The 17,872-nt window shown below is 39.2% G+C and overlaps 3 protein-coding genes across 3 annotated transcripts in view; 2 read left to right on the plus strand and 1 right to left on the minus strand.

Moving 5' to 3' along the window:
* The window catches only part of tbk1 (TANK-binding kinase 1), a 13,095-nt gene extending 11,826 nt beyond the window's left edge, over positions 1-1,269 (plus strand). The window contains exon 21 of the mRNA XM_070928601.1: positions 1-1,269. This exon is cut by the window's left edge and continues 93 nt beyond it. The gene's annotated coding sequence lies outside the window, so the exon portion shown is untranslated.
* A 5,552-nt stretch (positions 1,270-6,821) lies between these two features.
* gpr19 (G protein-coupled receptor 19) lies at positions 6,822-8,099 on the plus strand. Its single transcript, XM_070929333.1, has one exon. It carries the CDS (start codon positions 6,822-6,824, stop codon positions 8,097-8,099), a length of 1,278 nt encoding a protein of 425 aa, XP_070785434.1.
* A 4,687-nt stretch (positions 8,100-12,786) lies between these two features.
* crebl2 (cAMP responsive element binding protein-like 2) lies at positions 12,787-17,547 on the minus strand. Its single transcript, XM_070929237.1, has 3 exons — positions 17,349-17,547; positions 16,492-16,689; positions 12,787-15,632 (listed from the first exon to the last, which is right to left on the minus strand). The coding sequence occupies exons 1-3, from the start codon at positions 17,361-17,363 to the stop codon at positions 15,477-15,479; spliced, it is 369 nt and encodes a 122-aa protein (XP_070785338.1). The 5' UTR covers positions 17,364-17,547; the 3' UTR covers positions 12,787-15,476.
* Between the last annotated feature and the right edge of the window lie 325 nt (positions 17,548-17,872).

Below are 17,872 nucleotides of genomic sequence, written 5' to 3' on the forward strand. Positions count from 1 at the left end.
AAATAACAAGTCTGTCGATGAACTCGCTGTCACTCTCCTGCAGACTCTCTGATGATCAGCGAAGGTACTCTTTAATTAACCCTTAATCTGAGTCAGCCATGACCCAGAAACCCCTTAAAGACGAGACCTGAATCCCTTAAAAACCCTTAATTAGCAAATGACGTACAGTAGATGTTAGTGGACACATAACATTAATGTGGAATATTTAATGGCTTATCTGTAAGCATTAAAGGATTTCTTAAGAGGTGAAAACCCCTTAAAATGTACAAATCAACACTACAGGTCCCCTTCACTTTATACCTTAAAATTCTAATAAGTAATTCAGGGGTTCAAAGCAAATTTAGGTGTAATTACTGGATAAACTAATGGATTATAATATTTTAAGGGTTTTTAATGGATACATTTGGGTTCAAGTCACTTTAAGGGGTTGAAATCCTTTAAAATTGACTAGATAGCATTACTATTTTTTTATTATTAAACTTACTTGAATAATTATGGTCCTTTTAAAGGTCGTGCTGATGTTATTTGGTCAAAGTAAAATGATTCTTAAACTTAATTAAAGTAATCCATTAAATTATCCATTCTGTTTTCAGTCATTGTAAGATTACAAATTATTATTATCGAATGGAGGGTTAATTAAGGGATTACTGTGTCATAGTGATTGGATTTTAATAAATTATGGTGTTTTCTGAATGATTGAAGGTGTCTGAGGGGTAAAAACCTCTTAAAATGAACAATGTAACACGATAGTTACCCCATAATTTGTACTGTTGTATTTGACCTTAAATTTTCAACTAAATTAGAGGAATTAAAATCCCTTAAAATGGACCAAATAATATTAAAAAAGCCCTGAATTTATTGAATAAGTGAAACATTAAGAATTAAGGGATGTCTTTCATGATATTTAAGGGTATTTAACCCCTTAAAAATCCCCTTAACTGCAGATAATCCATTAAAAATGCCTTAATACTTCACTAGTAATGTGTAAATTGATGGCATTTTAAAGTGAACATTTTAAGGGACTAAGTTGGAAAATGCAGATTACATTAGATGTTTATTTATTGTTCTTAAAGGCCGATTAGTAATCAATAAGAGTTTATTAGCTGGTCATATATTCTTGCTGGTCAGTCAGTTGTAACAAACAGAAAAACCTCCTGATGTTCAACTGTCACTCTTCATGTTTACGTTCTGTTTGTTTTGTCAATAATCAGCATTCAAAATGCTCAATGACTGTTTGAAAAACCTGTAAATAAATAAATAAATATTAAAGATGGCGCTGTCTGAATGCCTTCTGTTTATTAATTTTGTTTATTAAATATAGATCAAAGCTATATTTAAATGAACATGTCAAGATTATTAGCTACTTAGATATTGCATTGTAATTGTGATAAATATGAGCAATTTGACTAATTAAATAAATATTAATTTATAAATTAATTCTCACGTCTTAGTATTATGACTTTAAAGGATTTTATAACTGTAATTTTTTTTCACCATGACCTTACATTTCTATTCAGTTTTTTACTTGGCAGAAATGAGCTTCTATATAAGGTTCAGATAGTCTAGTAGTATAGCAGTTGTTGTTTGGAGCTCACCGGCTCGTCCAGTCACATTTACATAGTAAGAAGTCATATTATATAGAGTCAAAATGATAAATGATGACTAACCTAATTTCGACTCATTATTCTGACAGCATCTTAACTTAAAAAGTCAGAATTTTGACTTTCCTTGGTTTAGTCTGTTTTTCTTTTCTTGACAGAAATGAGCTTCCAAATAAAGTCCCTTACCTTATTATTGTTGCCGACTGAGTGGAAGTTTGGTCTGCAGGGCGACTTCTGACCTGACGAGAGGAAAAGTATTTGAGAGCTAGAACATCTTTCTATATGCAAATGTACAATGAACGTTTCATACTCTGCAGCTGTGATCGTCATCAGCGAATAAAGAAAGTAAAGAAATGTGTTCTGTGGAAGCACAAAACAACTCAAAAGAAAAAAATGTATAAAATATATGAAATGAGAAAAACAAATAGTCTTGGTGAATCAAAATGATTACAAGTCAAAGTTGAAATTATGATAAAGTTGAAATATTGTGCTTATTAAAAGAAAGAATAACAAGTCAAAATGTTCAGGTCAAAGATCAGAATTATGGCGTGAGTCAAAAGTAAAAAATAACTGATTCAAAATTCTGACTTAATATCACCATTTTTTCTCTTGGCAGAAATGAGCTTCCATACATGTACTGTTCTGTAAGGTGTGGATCAGAATCGCAGCGACATCTTTACAGACGTCTCTGAAACCTGATGAAGCTGATGTTGACCCACTGACTCAGAGTCAGTTTGTAGGAAAACTAAAATCTGTCTTGCTGCACTTAAAAAAAATCTTTTCCTCTCAAACGCTCTGTTGTCTCCCCCTCCACCTCCCATCAGCACCATTGTTGGTTTCCCTAGCAACCGGCCTGTTGGAAAATCACCGTCTCCTCGGCGCTGTGGTTGCCATGGCGACATGCTGCGACAGCAACCCCCGTCAGCATCAGACCAATAATTGTAGATGGACAGCATCATTTCCTTTTATAGAGCAGACATGTTGCAGAGAGAGTGAATGTGTGAACACCTGAGTGTTACCTGCTCCGGGAAAATAATCATTAATCAATAACGATTAATGAATGCAGCTGATCTGTCCAGCAGACACATGAAGGGAGGGAACTGTTTATAAATAAAAGAGTCTCACTCACCTGTGATGATGAGGATGAGGATGAAGGTTTTCAGTCCATCTGGTTCTTTGAGGAGAGGACCCGAGGTGGCCTGTTGAAGAGTCTTTAATATTAATAATAATAATAATAATAATACATATTCTAGATACTCTACATTTGACACAGAGAATATAAAAATAGAAAAGTAAAGAAGAGCAGAACGTAAAATAAGACATTAAAATCAGACTGAAAGCGACTGTAGCGCCACCAAGAGGCTGAAATGATGTCTGATGATGATGATGATGTTTGTTGCGTGACTTCTTCTTGATGCTCAGGTTGATAAAAGCAGCTGAGAAGTTTATTTTCTTCAAGTGCTGAATGTATGGAGGATAAAAACTGCCCTGAATGCTGTTTTGTTAATGTTAAATATTTTCATGTTGAATCAACAGAACTTCATCTGACTGAATCATTTCAGTTCTTCATTCTTAGTTTTGGAATAATGACCAACGTGTTGATCCTGAGTCACATGTTGTACATTTACTAGCAATATTATTATCAATCATTTTTATTTATGTATGCTTTAATTATCTGTAAGAAATAATTATAATCCAATAATATGATATATATTATTATTCATTATTCATAAGGAGTACTTTTGGTACTTTAAGTATATTTTGATGCTGATACTTTTGTACTTTTATTTTAGTAAAATGAGGGGGGGGGGGGGGGGGGGGTGTACTACTTTCAACCAAACCCGTTTTGTCCGCCCCTGTTCGTCAGAAACCCCCCATGTTCTTCTTCTTCATCAGCTGCAGCTTCATCCTCCAGCAGCCACGCAGACAGACGGACAGAGAGACAGACAGGTGGACAGAGAAAACGACCAAACAGCTATGATGTCTGCTGCCTTCACGGACCTCCTCCTCTTCCCCCTCCTCCCCCTCCTCCTCCTCCTCCTCCCGCACTGAATCACGGAAAAACACCAAGATGAAGCGCTCGCTCCTGCTCTGCTCTGAACCGGTGAGTCCGCCGATACAGCCCGACATCTAACCCCAGAAAAACACCTCCCTGACGGGGCTCGTTACCGCCGACACACGGAGGCTGAGCGGCTGCTCCTCAGCTGTAGACCTCGGGGGAGGGGGCGCTCGGCTCTCGGCGCTGATCTTTGTTCTCTTTGTGCTGTTGTGATGGATGTCGTGAGACCAGTTCCTCCTGCATCAGTCCTCCATCGCGGAGCATCAGATGCAGGAGCAGACATGTCGGACAGGCCGGAGACTAGATGCCGCTCCGCCTCCCCCTTTATGTTTCTGTCTGTGTGTTTCCTGATGGAGGATGAGATCTGCTCTAGTGACCGACATGTAAGAATGACCCGTTTTTATTCATGATATGTGTTCATTTCTCCGGTTTCTGTAGTGAAGAGAATCATTTCGCTGGCTGCGCTGTTTGAGCTGCTGGTTCTCACCATGTTGTGTTCTAGCAGCTACACGAGTACAGTACAAGTACAAATACTCAAGTACTGTCCTCCAGTACAATGCTGTGATGCTCAGGAAACAGAACTCAACCGTTTCATATGAAAATGAAATAACTAATGACAATGATAAAGCAGCAGATTGTTTTTCCATGAAGACTCTGGTCTGAGATCAGTTCTATCCAGCTACCTTTGATGTCTTAAAGTGAGAATTATAAAGAAGTAAACAGTGTTGTACAGACTGATCCCAGACCTCTGAGTCAAACAGAACAGATACTTTTACTATAATTAATGATCAAATACTTCATGTACTGAGCTGAAACGATTAGTAATGAACTCATTGATTTGATGATGAATTAATCCTGAAAGTCATTTTTCCAGCAGAAACTGATTTCGTGTTGTTTCCTGTTTTTACGTCTCAGAGAACTGAACCTCTTCACAAGAAGCTGTGATGAACATATGACATTTAATGGACCCGAATATTGATTGAATACTTGAGAAAATAGTCGTTAGTTGCAGCCCTACTGAAGTATTTTCATTATATATAACTTTATACTTCAGTACATTTCACAGGAACATATTGTACTTTTACTGCACTACATTTATCTTTTATCAGCTTTAGTTATTCATTTCTTTACAGATTTAGATTTTACATACAGACAGTGGTGGAAAGTAACTGAATACATTTACTCAAGTACTGAATTTAAGTACAATAGTGAGGTACACGTACTTTACTTGAGTATTTTCTTTTTGTACTTCTACTTTAGCATACTGTATATGACATAACATCAATATTTTACAATAAAAACACATGATAAGTGTGCACATGTACACTGATGAAGTGTTAGTAATAAACAGGGGCAGCTCTGCATGATAAGTAGTTTTACTGCATACTTTTACTCCAGTAAAGGTTCTGAGTACTTGCAGTTAGTGGTGCTGTTGTACTGGACTAAATTATACTGAAAGTTGTTTCCAATATTCTAGTATGCAGGCTGAATAGGGTGGATCTGTTCACGACAACAACAACAACAACAACAACAACAACAACGACTGACAGCGTCAACAAAAACTCAACATTATGAGCTTTGATAAAGAGGGAGCTGTTGTGTTGGAAGCATTAGCATATAAACATGATACGATACCTTTAAAGGAAAACTGAAAGACTGAAACTGCAACTGGTATTTTTGTTTACTCTTAAATGTTATAAAAATCAGTGAAGTTTGGTGGGAAGAGGTTACAAACAGTTCACTAGTGCTTTTTAAATTAGTTTCAGATGAGTTATTGATTATGAGGCTGTTTGGTTTTACTGATTAGTTGGCCTGCAAATAACAAGTACTAATTACTTTCATTATTGATTAATCTTCTGATTATTTAAATGTTAGAAAATAGGGAAAAATGTTGCCTTTATGTGTCGGACATATTTTACTGTATTTTAATGAAGAATTCATTCACACAAATGGATTCTTGGACATTTTACATGAAATAAACAACATGAGACAATTCGAGAAGCGCCACATATAACAATTACTTTCACGATTGATTCATCTGTTGATGATGTCATGAATCGAGATATCAAACAGACAACGACAGCAAACACTTACACTGATCATTTTCTGTTGATTGGCTAATTGATTAATTGATGTGATTCCTGTTCTGTAAGTTTGACACCTTCAGAAATCTAAACACATTTTGTAATTTGATTTTTCAAATCAAACATAAATTCTACATTTAAACACATTCAAACATTGTGAATGCAACTGTTCACTTTTTAACCCGAGACTGAAAGGGTTAATATTTACTGTTTGTGACCATGAAGTGTGTCTCTGTGGAATTTAATTCATGTCATGATTCATCTGTTGTGATTATTATTATTAATATTATTATATTATTATTAGAATTGTCCAGTAGAAGTCTGTATGTAAATGTGAAAGAACACACTGGTTTCACTGGTTCACCTTCTAACCATCAGTCAGGGTGGATGAGGTTGCTAAGGTGGAAATCCAGCAGAGTAAACACAAAGGCAACGACAAACAGAGAGCTTTTCCCCCATGGGCTTCTTCACATCCTTAATGGGCGACCTCAGAGGAGACCAGGATCTCTGTGGACACTAAACTGGATCCCAGTGAAGCATTAATGAAATCAACAGGCAGCTCCGGCTGCTGCTGATGGGTTTGAGGTGTTAGAGGGCTGCTGTGATGCTCGAGTGAAGGAACATTATTCTAGAGAGCAACTAAATCAAAACACGTTTGAAAACATTACTCTGCGGTCCTGATGTTTCCAGGAGATTCATGAAAATGTAAACTGCATCCACAGGAAGCCTTCAGTTTCCTGAGAATTTACATTTCCCCAGATGTGGTTCCTGAAGTGGAACTACGTCTTCATTAGACGTTTCCCCTCCTCATTTAAAGTCCCTGACAGCTAGCTGAGGCGCGCTGCTGTTCCTGTCAGACATGTTGGCTTTCTTAATTAGAAACAATCCCAACATGTCTTCATTAGAGCTAAAGGAAAAGCACCTGTACAGAGACCACAACCAAAACCCGCGCTCATCGACCGACCTGGCAGACTGGACTCACAGCACAGACGCACTAGATGGTCAGCTCTGCCATTGATTGTTCTAATGATGAATGTTTGTGTCTCCACAGCTCCTCTCTGGTGCAGCAGTATAGATATGGTGTATGCCCAGTCTTCAAACACAGTTGGTGTCAATCCCTCCCTTTACTCTCCATCTTTCACGTATCAGATGTCATTTAATTACTCTGGGAGGGAAAACTCGACTGTCCTGGCAACCTTACCCACGACTCCCCTCTGCAGCCTCGAGGGCTCGTCCTCCGGCCAGCCGAACGCGACCTCTGCCTCCTATGAGCTGACTTCAGGCGAGGTTGCCGTCCTGGGCTTGGTGTTCGGGGTTCTCTGGCTGGTCTCCATCCTGGGAAATGCCCTCGTCTGCCTGGTCATCCACCGGAGCCGGCGGACTCAGTCCACCACCAACTACTTTGTGGTGTCTATGGCCTGTGCAGACCTGCTCATGAGCCTGGGTTGCGCACCCTTCATCCTCCTGCAGGTCGCCTCAGGACGATGGCCTCTGAGCGCCGCTGCCTGCAAGGCAGTGCGCTACCTGCAGCACCTCTGCCCTGGTGTGCAGGTCTATGTCCTGCTCTCCATCTCTGTAGACCGTTTCTATACAATCGTCTACCCCCTCAGCTTCAAGGTGTCCAGAGAGAAAGCCAAGAAGATGATCCTGGCCTCATGGCTGTTTGATGCAGCCTTCGTGTCGCCCTGCCTCTTCTTCTATGGATCCACATCTACAGACAGCAGTCATTGTGACTTTTTCCTTCCGGACAGCTGGGGCAGTATAGCCTACGCTGCGGTTCACCTCCTGTTTGGGTTTTTGGTCCCGGTGGCGCTGATCTTGTCATTCTACCAGCGGGTGGTCCGCTACATCTGGAGGATCAGCGCTGATGGCCACACAGTGCGCCGGACGATGAACATCGTCCCACGGACTAAAGTCAAGACCATCAAGATGTTCCTCATGCTCAATTCAGTCTTCTTCCTCACCTGGACGCCCTTCTACATCGCCCAGCTATGGCACCCGAGGGAGTCTGATGAACCCAGTAGGCGGGGGCTGCTGTTCTTCACGGCAATCGCCTGGATCTCTTTCAGTTCCACGGCGTCCAAACCAACCCTGTACTCTGTCTTCAATGCAAACTTCAGAAGGGGCATGAGGGAGACCTTCTGCATGTCATCCATGAAGTGCTACCGCAGTAACGCGTACACCATCACCGCAAGTTCTCGGATGGCCAAAAAGAACTACATTGGGGTGGTGGACATCCCAGTCCAAGCAAAGACAGTCGCCAAGGACTCGGTTTACGATACATTCGACCGAGAGGCAAAGGAAAAGAAGGTAGCCTGGCCCACTAATGCCAACCCTCCGAATACTTTTGTCTAAGTGAGGAAGATTTGGAAACTGTGAACATAAAAATGAACTAGTCGGAAACTTAATTCTTCAACAGCACAACGTCAGTGTTGGCAGGTGAGCTAGCTAGGGACTAACAATTCTAACCCTGAATCCAACTAAGACAAAATCTCACAGAAACAGAATGTGTTCAGTTTGTGTAAAGGGCTTTTTTTCTGATGTAACACACCTTCTGGCAGCCATATTGGAGGTTCTCAACAGCTGTGAACAGCTAGCCGTTTTTATACTTCAGATTTTAATCAGAATTGATTTCTGTGTTGTGTTTTGATGGATTGTTTTGCCATTGATGCATCAGATTTTGTGTTTTGATAATGTCAGCTTGTTAGCTTGCTAACCAATGTGGCCATCTATCAGTGACCTGTTGTAAATGCATCTGATTTGCTGCAGTAATGTATGTGGTAGAAGCTGACGTTAGTAATGGCTACCAGCCGTATGTTGACATTGCCATCATGTGCTTTGCTACAGTAAGAGTAACGGTGTGTTGGCTAAATCTACAGTTGGTTCAGGTTAACTGAGCCCAAGGCAAAACTCACAGTGTTGTCTAATAAAGAGTAATTGAGACTGTGGAGTTGCAAAGTGGGAGGAGGTACACGAGTTTCCAAAAGTCACGTTAGTTGTTTGCGTAGGTATGTTTGAGCACTTCTAAGACTTATGGATGTGAAACTCTTCAGGGTGAATCATCAGAACAAAATAGTGTAGTTAAAGATTATACTTTGTAGAAACCCGATTAAACATTTTCTGGATCAGTTTTGGATGAATTTGGCAACTACATATATGGCTAAAACATGATACAGTAAAGCCTAGAATATATTCAATGTCAACAATTTTCACGTCCAATGCCTACTTTTCATAATTCTTACTTACTACAATATCTGTGCATGGCAACTACGATATGGTTAAGGGTAGGAAAACATTGTGGTTATGGGAAAAAAACTATGGTTAAAGTATGGTTAGGGTTAGGCAACTAAAAGGTTAGGATTGTGGTTAATAAAAAACAAAAATGAATTGAAGGTCGTCTGACAGGACGTGAACACCACCTTGATCCCAAATACTTCCTGTATCGGTTCTGAATGTTGGCATTGGACGTAAATTGTGAGGTCCAATATGGATGGAATTACATCCACACTTTGCAACACAATAGAGAGCAGAAGTTGAGCTGATGTTCGACGGTGTATTTTTCTAGAAGTTTTCTTTCATTTCATGAATGGCAGCTGTTTTGGAAACTAAGTTTTCATACATATCCATCTAATTAGATACAGCAGATAGATATCTATCAGCAAATACAGTGGCTTGCAAAAGTATTCAGCCCCCTTGAACTTTTCCACATTTTGTCACGTTACGACCACAAATCTAAATATATTTTATTGGAATTTTATGTGAAAGACCAACACAAAGTGGCACACAATTGTGAAGTAGAAAGAAAATTATATATGATTTAAAAAAGTATTCAGCCCCCTTTTCTCTGAGTGTAACCAATTGCCTTCAGAAGTTGCCTGATGATTGCTGAATGATCGAATGTTGACCTAATGACTAAATAGAGTCCACCTGTGTGTAATCTAATCTGAGTACAAATACAGCTGTTCTGTGACGGCCTCAGAGGTTTGTTAAGAGAATATTGGGGAGCAAACAGCATCATGATGTCCAAGGAACACACCAGACAGGTCAGGGATAAAGTTGTGGAGAAGTTTAAAGCAGGGTTAGGCTATAAAAAGATTTCCCAAGCTTTGAACATCTCACGGAGCGCTGTTCAATCCATCATCCGGAAATGGAAATTGTACGGCACAACTGCAAACCTACCAAGACACGGCCGTCCACCTAAACTTACAGGCCGAACAAGGAGAGCACTGATCAGAGATGCAGCCAAGAGGCCCATGGTGACTCTCGACGAACTGCAGAGATCCACAGCTCAGGTTGGGGAATCTGTCCACAGGACAACTATTAGTCGTGCGCTGCACAAATCTGGCCTTTATGGAAGAGTGGCAAGAAGAAAGCCATTGTTAAAAGAAAACCATAAGAAGTCCCGTTTGCAGTTTGCCAGAAGCCATATGGGAGACACAGCAAACATGTGGAAGAAGGTGCTCTGGTCAGATGAGACCAAAATTGAACTTTTTGGCCTAAATGCAAAACGCTATGTGTGGCGGAAAACTAACACTGCACATCACTCTAAACACACCATCCCCACTGTCAAACATGGTGGTGGCAGCATCATGCTCTGGGGGTGCTTCTCTTCAGCAGGGACAGGGAAGATGGTCAGAGTTGATGGGAAGATGGATGGAGCCAAATACAGGGCAATCTTGGAAGAAAACCTGTTGGAGTCTGCAAAAGACTTGAGACCGGGGCGGAGGTTCACCTTCCAGCAGGACAACGACCCTAAACATAAAGCCAGGGCTACAATGGAATGGTTTAAAACAAAACATATTCATGTGTTAGAATGGCCCAGTCAAAGTCCAGACCTAAATCCAATCGAGAATCTGTGGCAAGATCTGAAAACTGCCGTTCACAAACGCTCTCCATCTAATCTGACTGAGCTTGAGCTGTTTTGCAAGGAAGAATGGGCAAAAATTTCAGTCTCTCGATGTGCAAAGCTGGTAGAGACATACCCCAAAAGACTTGCAGCTGTAATTGCAGCAAAAGGCGGTTCCACAAAGTATTGACTCAGGGGGGCTGAATACTTTTGGACACCGTACTTTTCAGTTTTTTATTTGTAAATTTTTCTTTTTTAATCATGTATAATTTTCTTTCTACTTCACAATTGTGTGCCACTTTGTGTTGGTCTTTCACATAAAATTCCAATAAAATATATTTCTGTTTGTGGTCGTAACGTGACAAAATGTGGAAAAGTTCAAGGGGGCTGAATACTTTTGCAAGCCACTGTAGATCATGCAGCTGATGAATTATGACATGTCTTTTTTGTCTGAGTGCTTTCTCAACTGTGTTGATTTAAAAGTTCCAGGTTCATTCTTGATCTTGGAAAACGACAATAATTTCACCTTAAGGTCCAACATGGACAAGAAGTCCTGTGTCAGTGCTCAGAGCATAACTAGCAAGCTATGTAAATGCTAGCTACATCTATGACAAATAGCAACCGAAAAATGGTTAAGTTATATCTTTGTCAGAAATTTCTTGATAAGGTTTCTCATCAAGTAAATACCCGTTTATAGGGAGCCTCAAAGTCCTGAATGTTTTTAAATAAATATAAAAAATCGGGACTTTGGGAGCTCAGTACACGTAGGTTAGCATATTCCAGTATAATGTTTCAGCTAACATGAAAGGAAACAGCTTTCCAAAACTACATTGCTAAACAGGCTGGACGATCAAAAGCTAAAGGAGGGATTTCGGCTCTTTGCAGATGACAGACAACTGTCAACTGGTCAAATTGTTAACTTTCACATTTCACTACACAACAAGTTTTGCCTTTTTCTATTTTTTCCCCAACATGGTTGCTGAGAGATCTTGACACAAAGCCTCTACATATTCTCTGGATCACCAGCTGAATCTCAAACACATGTTAGATGTTAATAAGTATATTAGTTTAAAGGATTTCTCAGCTAGTGCAGTCTGCAGAAATTGGCCTACCTTTATTTTACAGATGTGACATATGAGATGAGGCTCAAGGGGAATGAATTTGTAATATTTGTCACACATGAGGTTATATTCACTTGTATACTGACTCAGATGTAATATGGGATTAATAGTAATATGATAGTAATCCAACATATTAACATTAGCATGTCAGCATGCTAACATGCTAATATTACATTCCTAATGTAAACTGTAAGCATGTTATGCATTAAACTCAAAGTCTGAGCTTGATGATAGTTGGGCCAGATTTGCAGAGCTGAGTTCGACAAGTCTGAGATATTTTAAAATGGCCGCCGTACAGAAGATAAAGCCTTTAGATTTAGGTAACAACATGAACTGGAACATGAAAGATCTAAGAACAGAGAAGTTGTTCGTCCATCCAACAGGTTTGTTTTCTGGAGTGTAATAAACAACATTTAGTCTTGTTTCATTATTTTATGTAACGTAGTGGAGGACGTAAGGTTTTCCAGACATCAGGTGACTCCATCCAGAAGCATCAGAGTCTGTCCACCTGTCCAAAGATGATTCTCACCTGTCCCAGTTCAACGCTTTACCTGCTTGTAAAAACCACATCGACATTGTGTGATGAAACGTCTTTGAAACTTTCTGTATACTGTCAACTATACTGTGATTTGAAGGTTCATGCTTTATCCTTAAAATGACTTCAGTTTAAACATGAGATACATATTCATCATCAATACATGTGGTTCCAGTGTGTTTAAGTTTGTCAAGATAATGTGCTATGTACAAATAAATTATTCTTTTATCATTTGAAATAAACTTAGTAAAATCAGCAAAAAGCAAAGACACAAATGGTCTCGATGTCCTTTGTTTTATACATTTGTGTTTATTAACGTGGTTGTTCTTATTACGTACTCTCTTTTTTTTTAAATAATTTTTACCTGAATCTGGACTGTATTTCCAATTCAATGTGCACAAAGAGGGGCTTATTATTAACATGTCTTCTACAAGTTTAATTTAAAAGTCTTGAGGATCCTTCTGAGTCCTGCTAGAATTAAATGTAAAAATACTTCATGTCTTTTGACCACTAGAGGGAAGAAAAACTCCAGAAACACAATTTTCAATTCAATTCAATTCAGTTGTATTTATATAGCGCCAAATCACAACAAAAGTCATCTCATGACACTTTACAAATAGAGCAGGTCTAGACTGACTCTTTATAATGTTATTACAGAGACAGTTCTCAGTTCCCACCATGAGAAGCACTTTGGAGACAGTGGAGAGGAAAAACTTCCTTTAAGAGGCAGAAACCTCGAGCAGAACCAGACTCTAGGTGAGGGGGGGGGCATCTGCTTTGACTGGTTGGGTTGGAGAGAGAGAGAGAGAGAGAGAGAGAGAGAGAGAGAGAGAGAGAGAGAGAGAGAGACAGACAGACAGACAGACAGACAGACAGACAGACAGACAGGCAGAGATGTATGGCAGCACTAGCGGTAGAAATAGCAGCTAAAATATTAATAATAATGGAAATATGACTGATAATAGTAGTTACAGCTTTAATAATAACAGAACTACGACTAAACATAATAACTGTAGTGATGAGAGTCAGGCAGGCCCATGGCGGCAGCACCCGGGCGGTTTGTTTTTTTAAGTGTACACCAACAACAACTGAATTAAATAGATGAAGCTGGTTTCAGGGCTGTCGCTGGAATATCCAATAAAACCAGTGCCACATTAGGATTTGTTATGTCAACATTATAATCTGAATACACACAGTCAGTTTAACTACAGCGACCTCTAGTGGCAGTTAGTTGATTTCTACAGGACTCTGCAGTAAACGGGACTCTGTCATCAGTCAAACACACTTTTATTTTCTTTGACAAACAAAGAGTTCAGACACAGAGATCGTTGCAAAGCCTCACACTAGTTTCATCTAACAAAGTGCTTCTGCAAAATTTAAGAAAGTGCACAAATATTCATGAGGAATTCTTCACCTCACTGACAAAAAAAAAGAGCTTGAAACATGTTCAGAAATGAGGATAGAGGGTGACATTTGTCAGGATTGTTTTTTAGCTGAAGCTGGATCCAGTAACAGAACAGTAAACAGATGTGAAGAAGCTGCGGACCGTGAACCTGCTCATCGCTCTGTGTAATTTATCATCACCATCTTTTCACCTCCAATGAGAACGAGAGGGAAGTCCAACCTCAGAATACAAACAGTCGTCAACGCACTCCTCCAAGCCCATATACAAAATACAAATACAAAAATATATCCAACAGACGTATCAACATCACTGTGCATTTGGATTCCTCGTCCTCCGACCTCTCGTCTTTATTTCAATGCTACAGCATCTTGTTTGGACAGAAGTAGTCACATTTTAAAAATATACCGTAGAACCACAACGGTTTTGTACTTCTAACAGCGTATAAACACATCATGACCCAAAACATGACTTCAAGCGCAAACACCAGTTCAAAACAGGATTCATTCACCAAGTGTTTTCATCAGCGTCCACGTTCTTATATACAGTCCATCAATCAGTCACGTGACTCATAAATCAATAACTACTATGTAGACAAACCACCGTCTGCTAACAAACGTTTTTACAATCCAGAACGCCTCGAACGGATTTAGAAAGTAGGAGCTTTAAACTTGAAGTGAAGATCAAAAGGAACCAGACTGAAGGTATTTTTGTACATTTCACATTTGTTCTCAAAAAACAGGAATTACTTGACACTACTTTACTGTAGATTGACTTTAATAATAATAATAATAGTAATAATAATAATACATTCTATATATGAAGCACAATATACTTAAAAACAAAAGAACAAAACAAAAACGATGAGGTCAGAGCATCCTGTGTTGTGAAAATGAGAATAATTAATAATAATTTGCTGTTTTGTATTAATAATTTTGAATACAATAGAGTTATCTATAACGGACATTTGACTTTACTGTGTTTTGAAAAATAATTTCCAGTATTGTATTGAAAAATGGAGATTTTCAATCTTTTCATGAAGTGGCTCTCTAAGCCAAACAATGAATATTAATTATTAATATTTCATCCACCACTAACACTACATAACAAAACGGTTTACGACCGCTCAGCAGTTTGTGTTGAATAGACTTTATGCAACAGTAACTCTTGAGAAACATGAAGAAGAATTACATTCAATATAATATTTGGGTGAAATTCAACTTGGCTTGTTTGGGTCATATGTGAATCATTAATTTAAAAAATGTTTATGAAAGTTAAGTAAAAAGGTGAATCTTTCTGAATACTATGAACTCATTCAGTCCATCGCTGACGTCAACACATTCGGCCCTGAACTAAAGTTCATATTGGTTTAAACTCTTCCTGGTTTTTCCAGAACAGAAGTGACCCTGATGGAGTCCTGAAGTGCCTGAAATCATTTTGGATTTGTAAAAACAAAAGTAAGAAGTTGATGGTAATGATTTTCTGATTATATATATAAATCACATGACTGATCATGTGACTGGATAAAGGAAGCAGACACAGTCTCAGACCAGCTGATGAAGGACAGATGTTTGTTGAATAAAACTGAAAACGGCTAAATGAAAGTTTTAGGAATGACTTACATAAATGCAGCTTCGTGTCTCTGAAAGAAAACTGTTAAAGATTAGATATTAGAATAACTAGGAAACGTAGAAAACAGAAGGTGGTGAGCCTGCAGCTACATGTATGTTCCTGCCAGTCCCTTCTGGTCCGTTTGTGTTGTTTGAAGACGGACAGCAGCAGTTTCACATCGTCAGTCTGTGTCCTCCGTCACAGCCACACAGTGACACTAACCCTGGCCGTTGCTGCTGATGTTGTTCTTGCTGTTCTTGGACGACTTGGTGCTGCTGCCACCTTGAGGCATTTTCTGGTCGTCTCCGGTCAGCAGAGCTTTAATCTCCGAGGGGATCTTCCCCTGATCCATGGCTGAACACCACTGCTTGTACTGGAGGAGAAAACATCACAGAACAAAGATGACATGTGAGCAACAAATAAACAACACGTCAGGGTTTACACTATCACCTGAATACCAGAGTGAGAATCAGCAGTATGAACAGACCTTTTCCACAGCTGACTAACTCTAAACCTGGACCCTGTGCAGCCCTCAGTGTCTCTGCTGTGTTTCTTACCTTAGTGACACACTGGAGGTTTGAATTCACACAGACAGCAGCTCTTAAACTCCACATATCAGGAAAATGAAGCAGGAAACTCAGTAAACCTGCTTCTAACAGGGTCCTGGTCTCACACTCTGAGATCTGCTTTGGTGGGCAGAAACCCCGTCAGCGTACAACACGTGAACCAACGCTGAGTGTTTTACTTTCATTACATTTATATAGGATTAGACCTGATGAGTCTACTTAATATTTATTTTATAATCTAATTAAATGCCACTGGTTGTGATTTTGTAGCATCTTTCTTACTTTGTTTTTTTTTTTTTATCTTTGGTCACTTTTGTCTGTTTGTAACTGTGTTTAATATCAAAGTTTGAGTCTAAATTTAAGCTCAACTATTACTCATTTTTATACTAATTACAGTGAAAATGCAGCCAAAGGACCAAAACGTCCCTGAGCTCAGATTTAAACACAAGAGTTTCTGTCAGATTCAATGTTTTCTTCTTTCCAAAACTCTGATTCACAAAGTTTAGTAATCAGACACAAAGTGTTCCTATTTTTTTCTTATTCATTTTTACAAACACACTTAATAGAAAACTAAGGGTTTATTTGAGCTAATGTTTGTAAATGTAAAGTATTTAAAATGTGTATATTAGTACTACCACTGACTACATTATTTAAATGGTTCTTTACCATCTCCAGCTCCTCCCGCAGGGCACAGATGGCTCTCTCCTTACTGGAAACCAGTTCCTCCAGGTACTGGTATCGCAGCTTCTTCCTCGCTCTGCACTCTCTGGCGCTCTGACGGCTTCGCTCCAGTTTGGCCTTCAGGTCGATTTTTGCAGGTTTGCGGCCGCGTTTGCCTGGTTTCTTCACTTTACCAGCCACCATCTGACAACAAAGACGACAGTGTTATTCATCTGTCTAGAATTACTGACAACACACAGCATCCATCAGGATTTGTGTATGTAATGTTTATCAGGCTGAGTTTCATTTCAAACATAGAGGGTATGAATAAACATTTCTTTCTTGTCAGCTAGCTAACCTACATGGTAGACTCCCTCACAGTGAAGAGGGCCTTAAGCAGCAGCTGCCAATATAGTCAGAGGACAATGAACAAGCAGCAAACAAACAGACAAACAAACGGGTGCAATGCCACCATGAGTCAGCTACATCAATTAGCAGACTAATCATACAAACTTATGTCCGATATTAGTTAATATTCTTCTCTAACGTAGATATGAGCAAACTAAGCTCACGTTTAGCTAGCTAGGATAAGAATTAATTTCTACCGTGACAGCTTGAGTTATCATATCAGTTACAACGTTATCATATCTACTAGCTAGCCTAACTACACAGTTAGCTCGCTAATATTAACATAACGTACATTATCTACCACACCTAGCCTCACAAGCTAGTTGGTTAACATGAAGTCAGCTAACTGTACAACCAGCATCAAAGCTGACTTGGCTGTACTCATGTTGGTTCAAGATAAACTGTAAATTAGCTGTCGTTAATCACACAGCAGAGGTTAACGGTTAGTCTCTCACCTTGTTATCATCCATTTTGGTGAACGCTAGCGTGCTAGCAGCTAGCTCCGTTAGCTACAGTCAGCCAACAGCTCAGTTACAAGTAAACCCGCGAGATAAACAGAGTTAATGAGACAAACTTCAGCCAGTCCGTTAACAGGAGTCACACAGACAAAAGCCAACCGACACAATTAGCGTGAGGTTGTTGTGCTGTGTTTACATCGCGTTTCCTGTTGACGTAACGCGCTTACGTCAGCTCGCGATATTTTTTTTTTTTTTTTCAATAAATCTTTATGTCATTATATGAATGTACAATGTACAATCCTGAGAGTAAACAGGAAATAGTAACAATGGTAAAATAGGCAAAGACGTAAAATAATACAAACGTCATAACATGGAAACACCTTATAGCGCTAACAATCTCCCACTGAGTGTCATTGGAAAATCTATTCTAATCGGGGGAACAATGTGGAAAAGAAAACCCTTCTTTTTGAAATAAAAAAGCTTAATAACAGCTTTATTATACATTTCTAAGCACTGCAACA

The sequence above is a fragment of the Enoplosus armatus genome, chromosome 22 (genome assembly GCF_043641665.1).
Source record: "Enoplosus armatus isolate fEnoArm2 chromosome 22, fEnoArm2.hap1, whole genome shotgun sequence".
Classification (NCBI taxonomy): Eukaryota; Metazoa; Chordata; class Actinopteri; order Centrarchiformes; family Enoplosidae; genus Enoplosus; species Enoplosus armatus.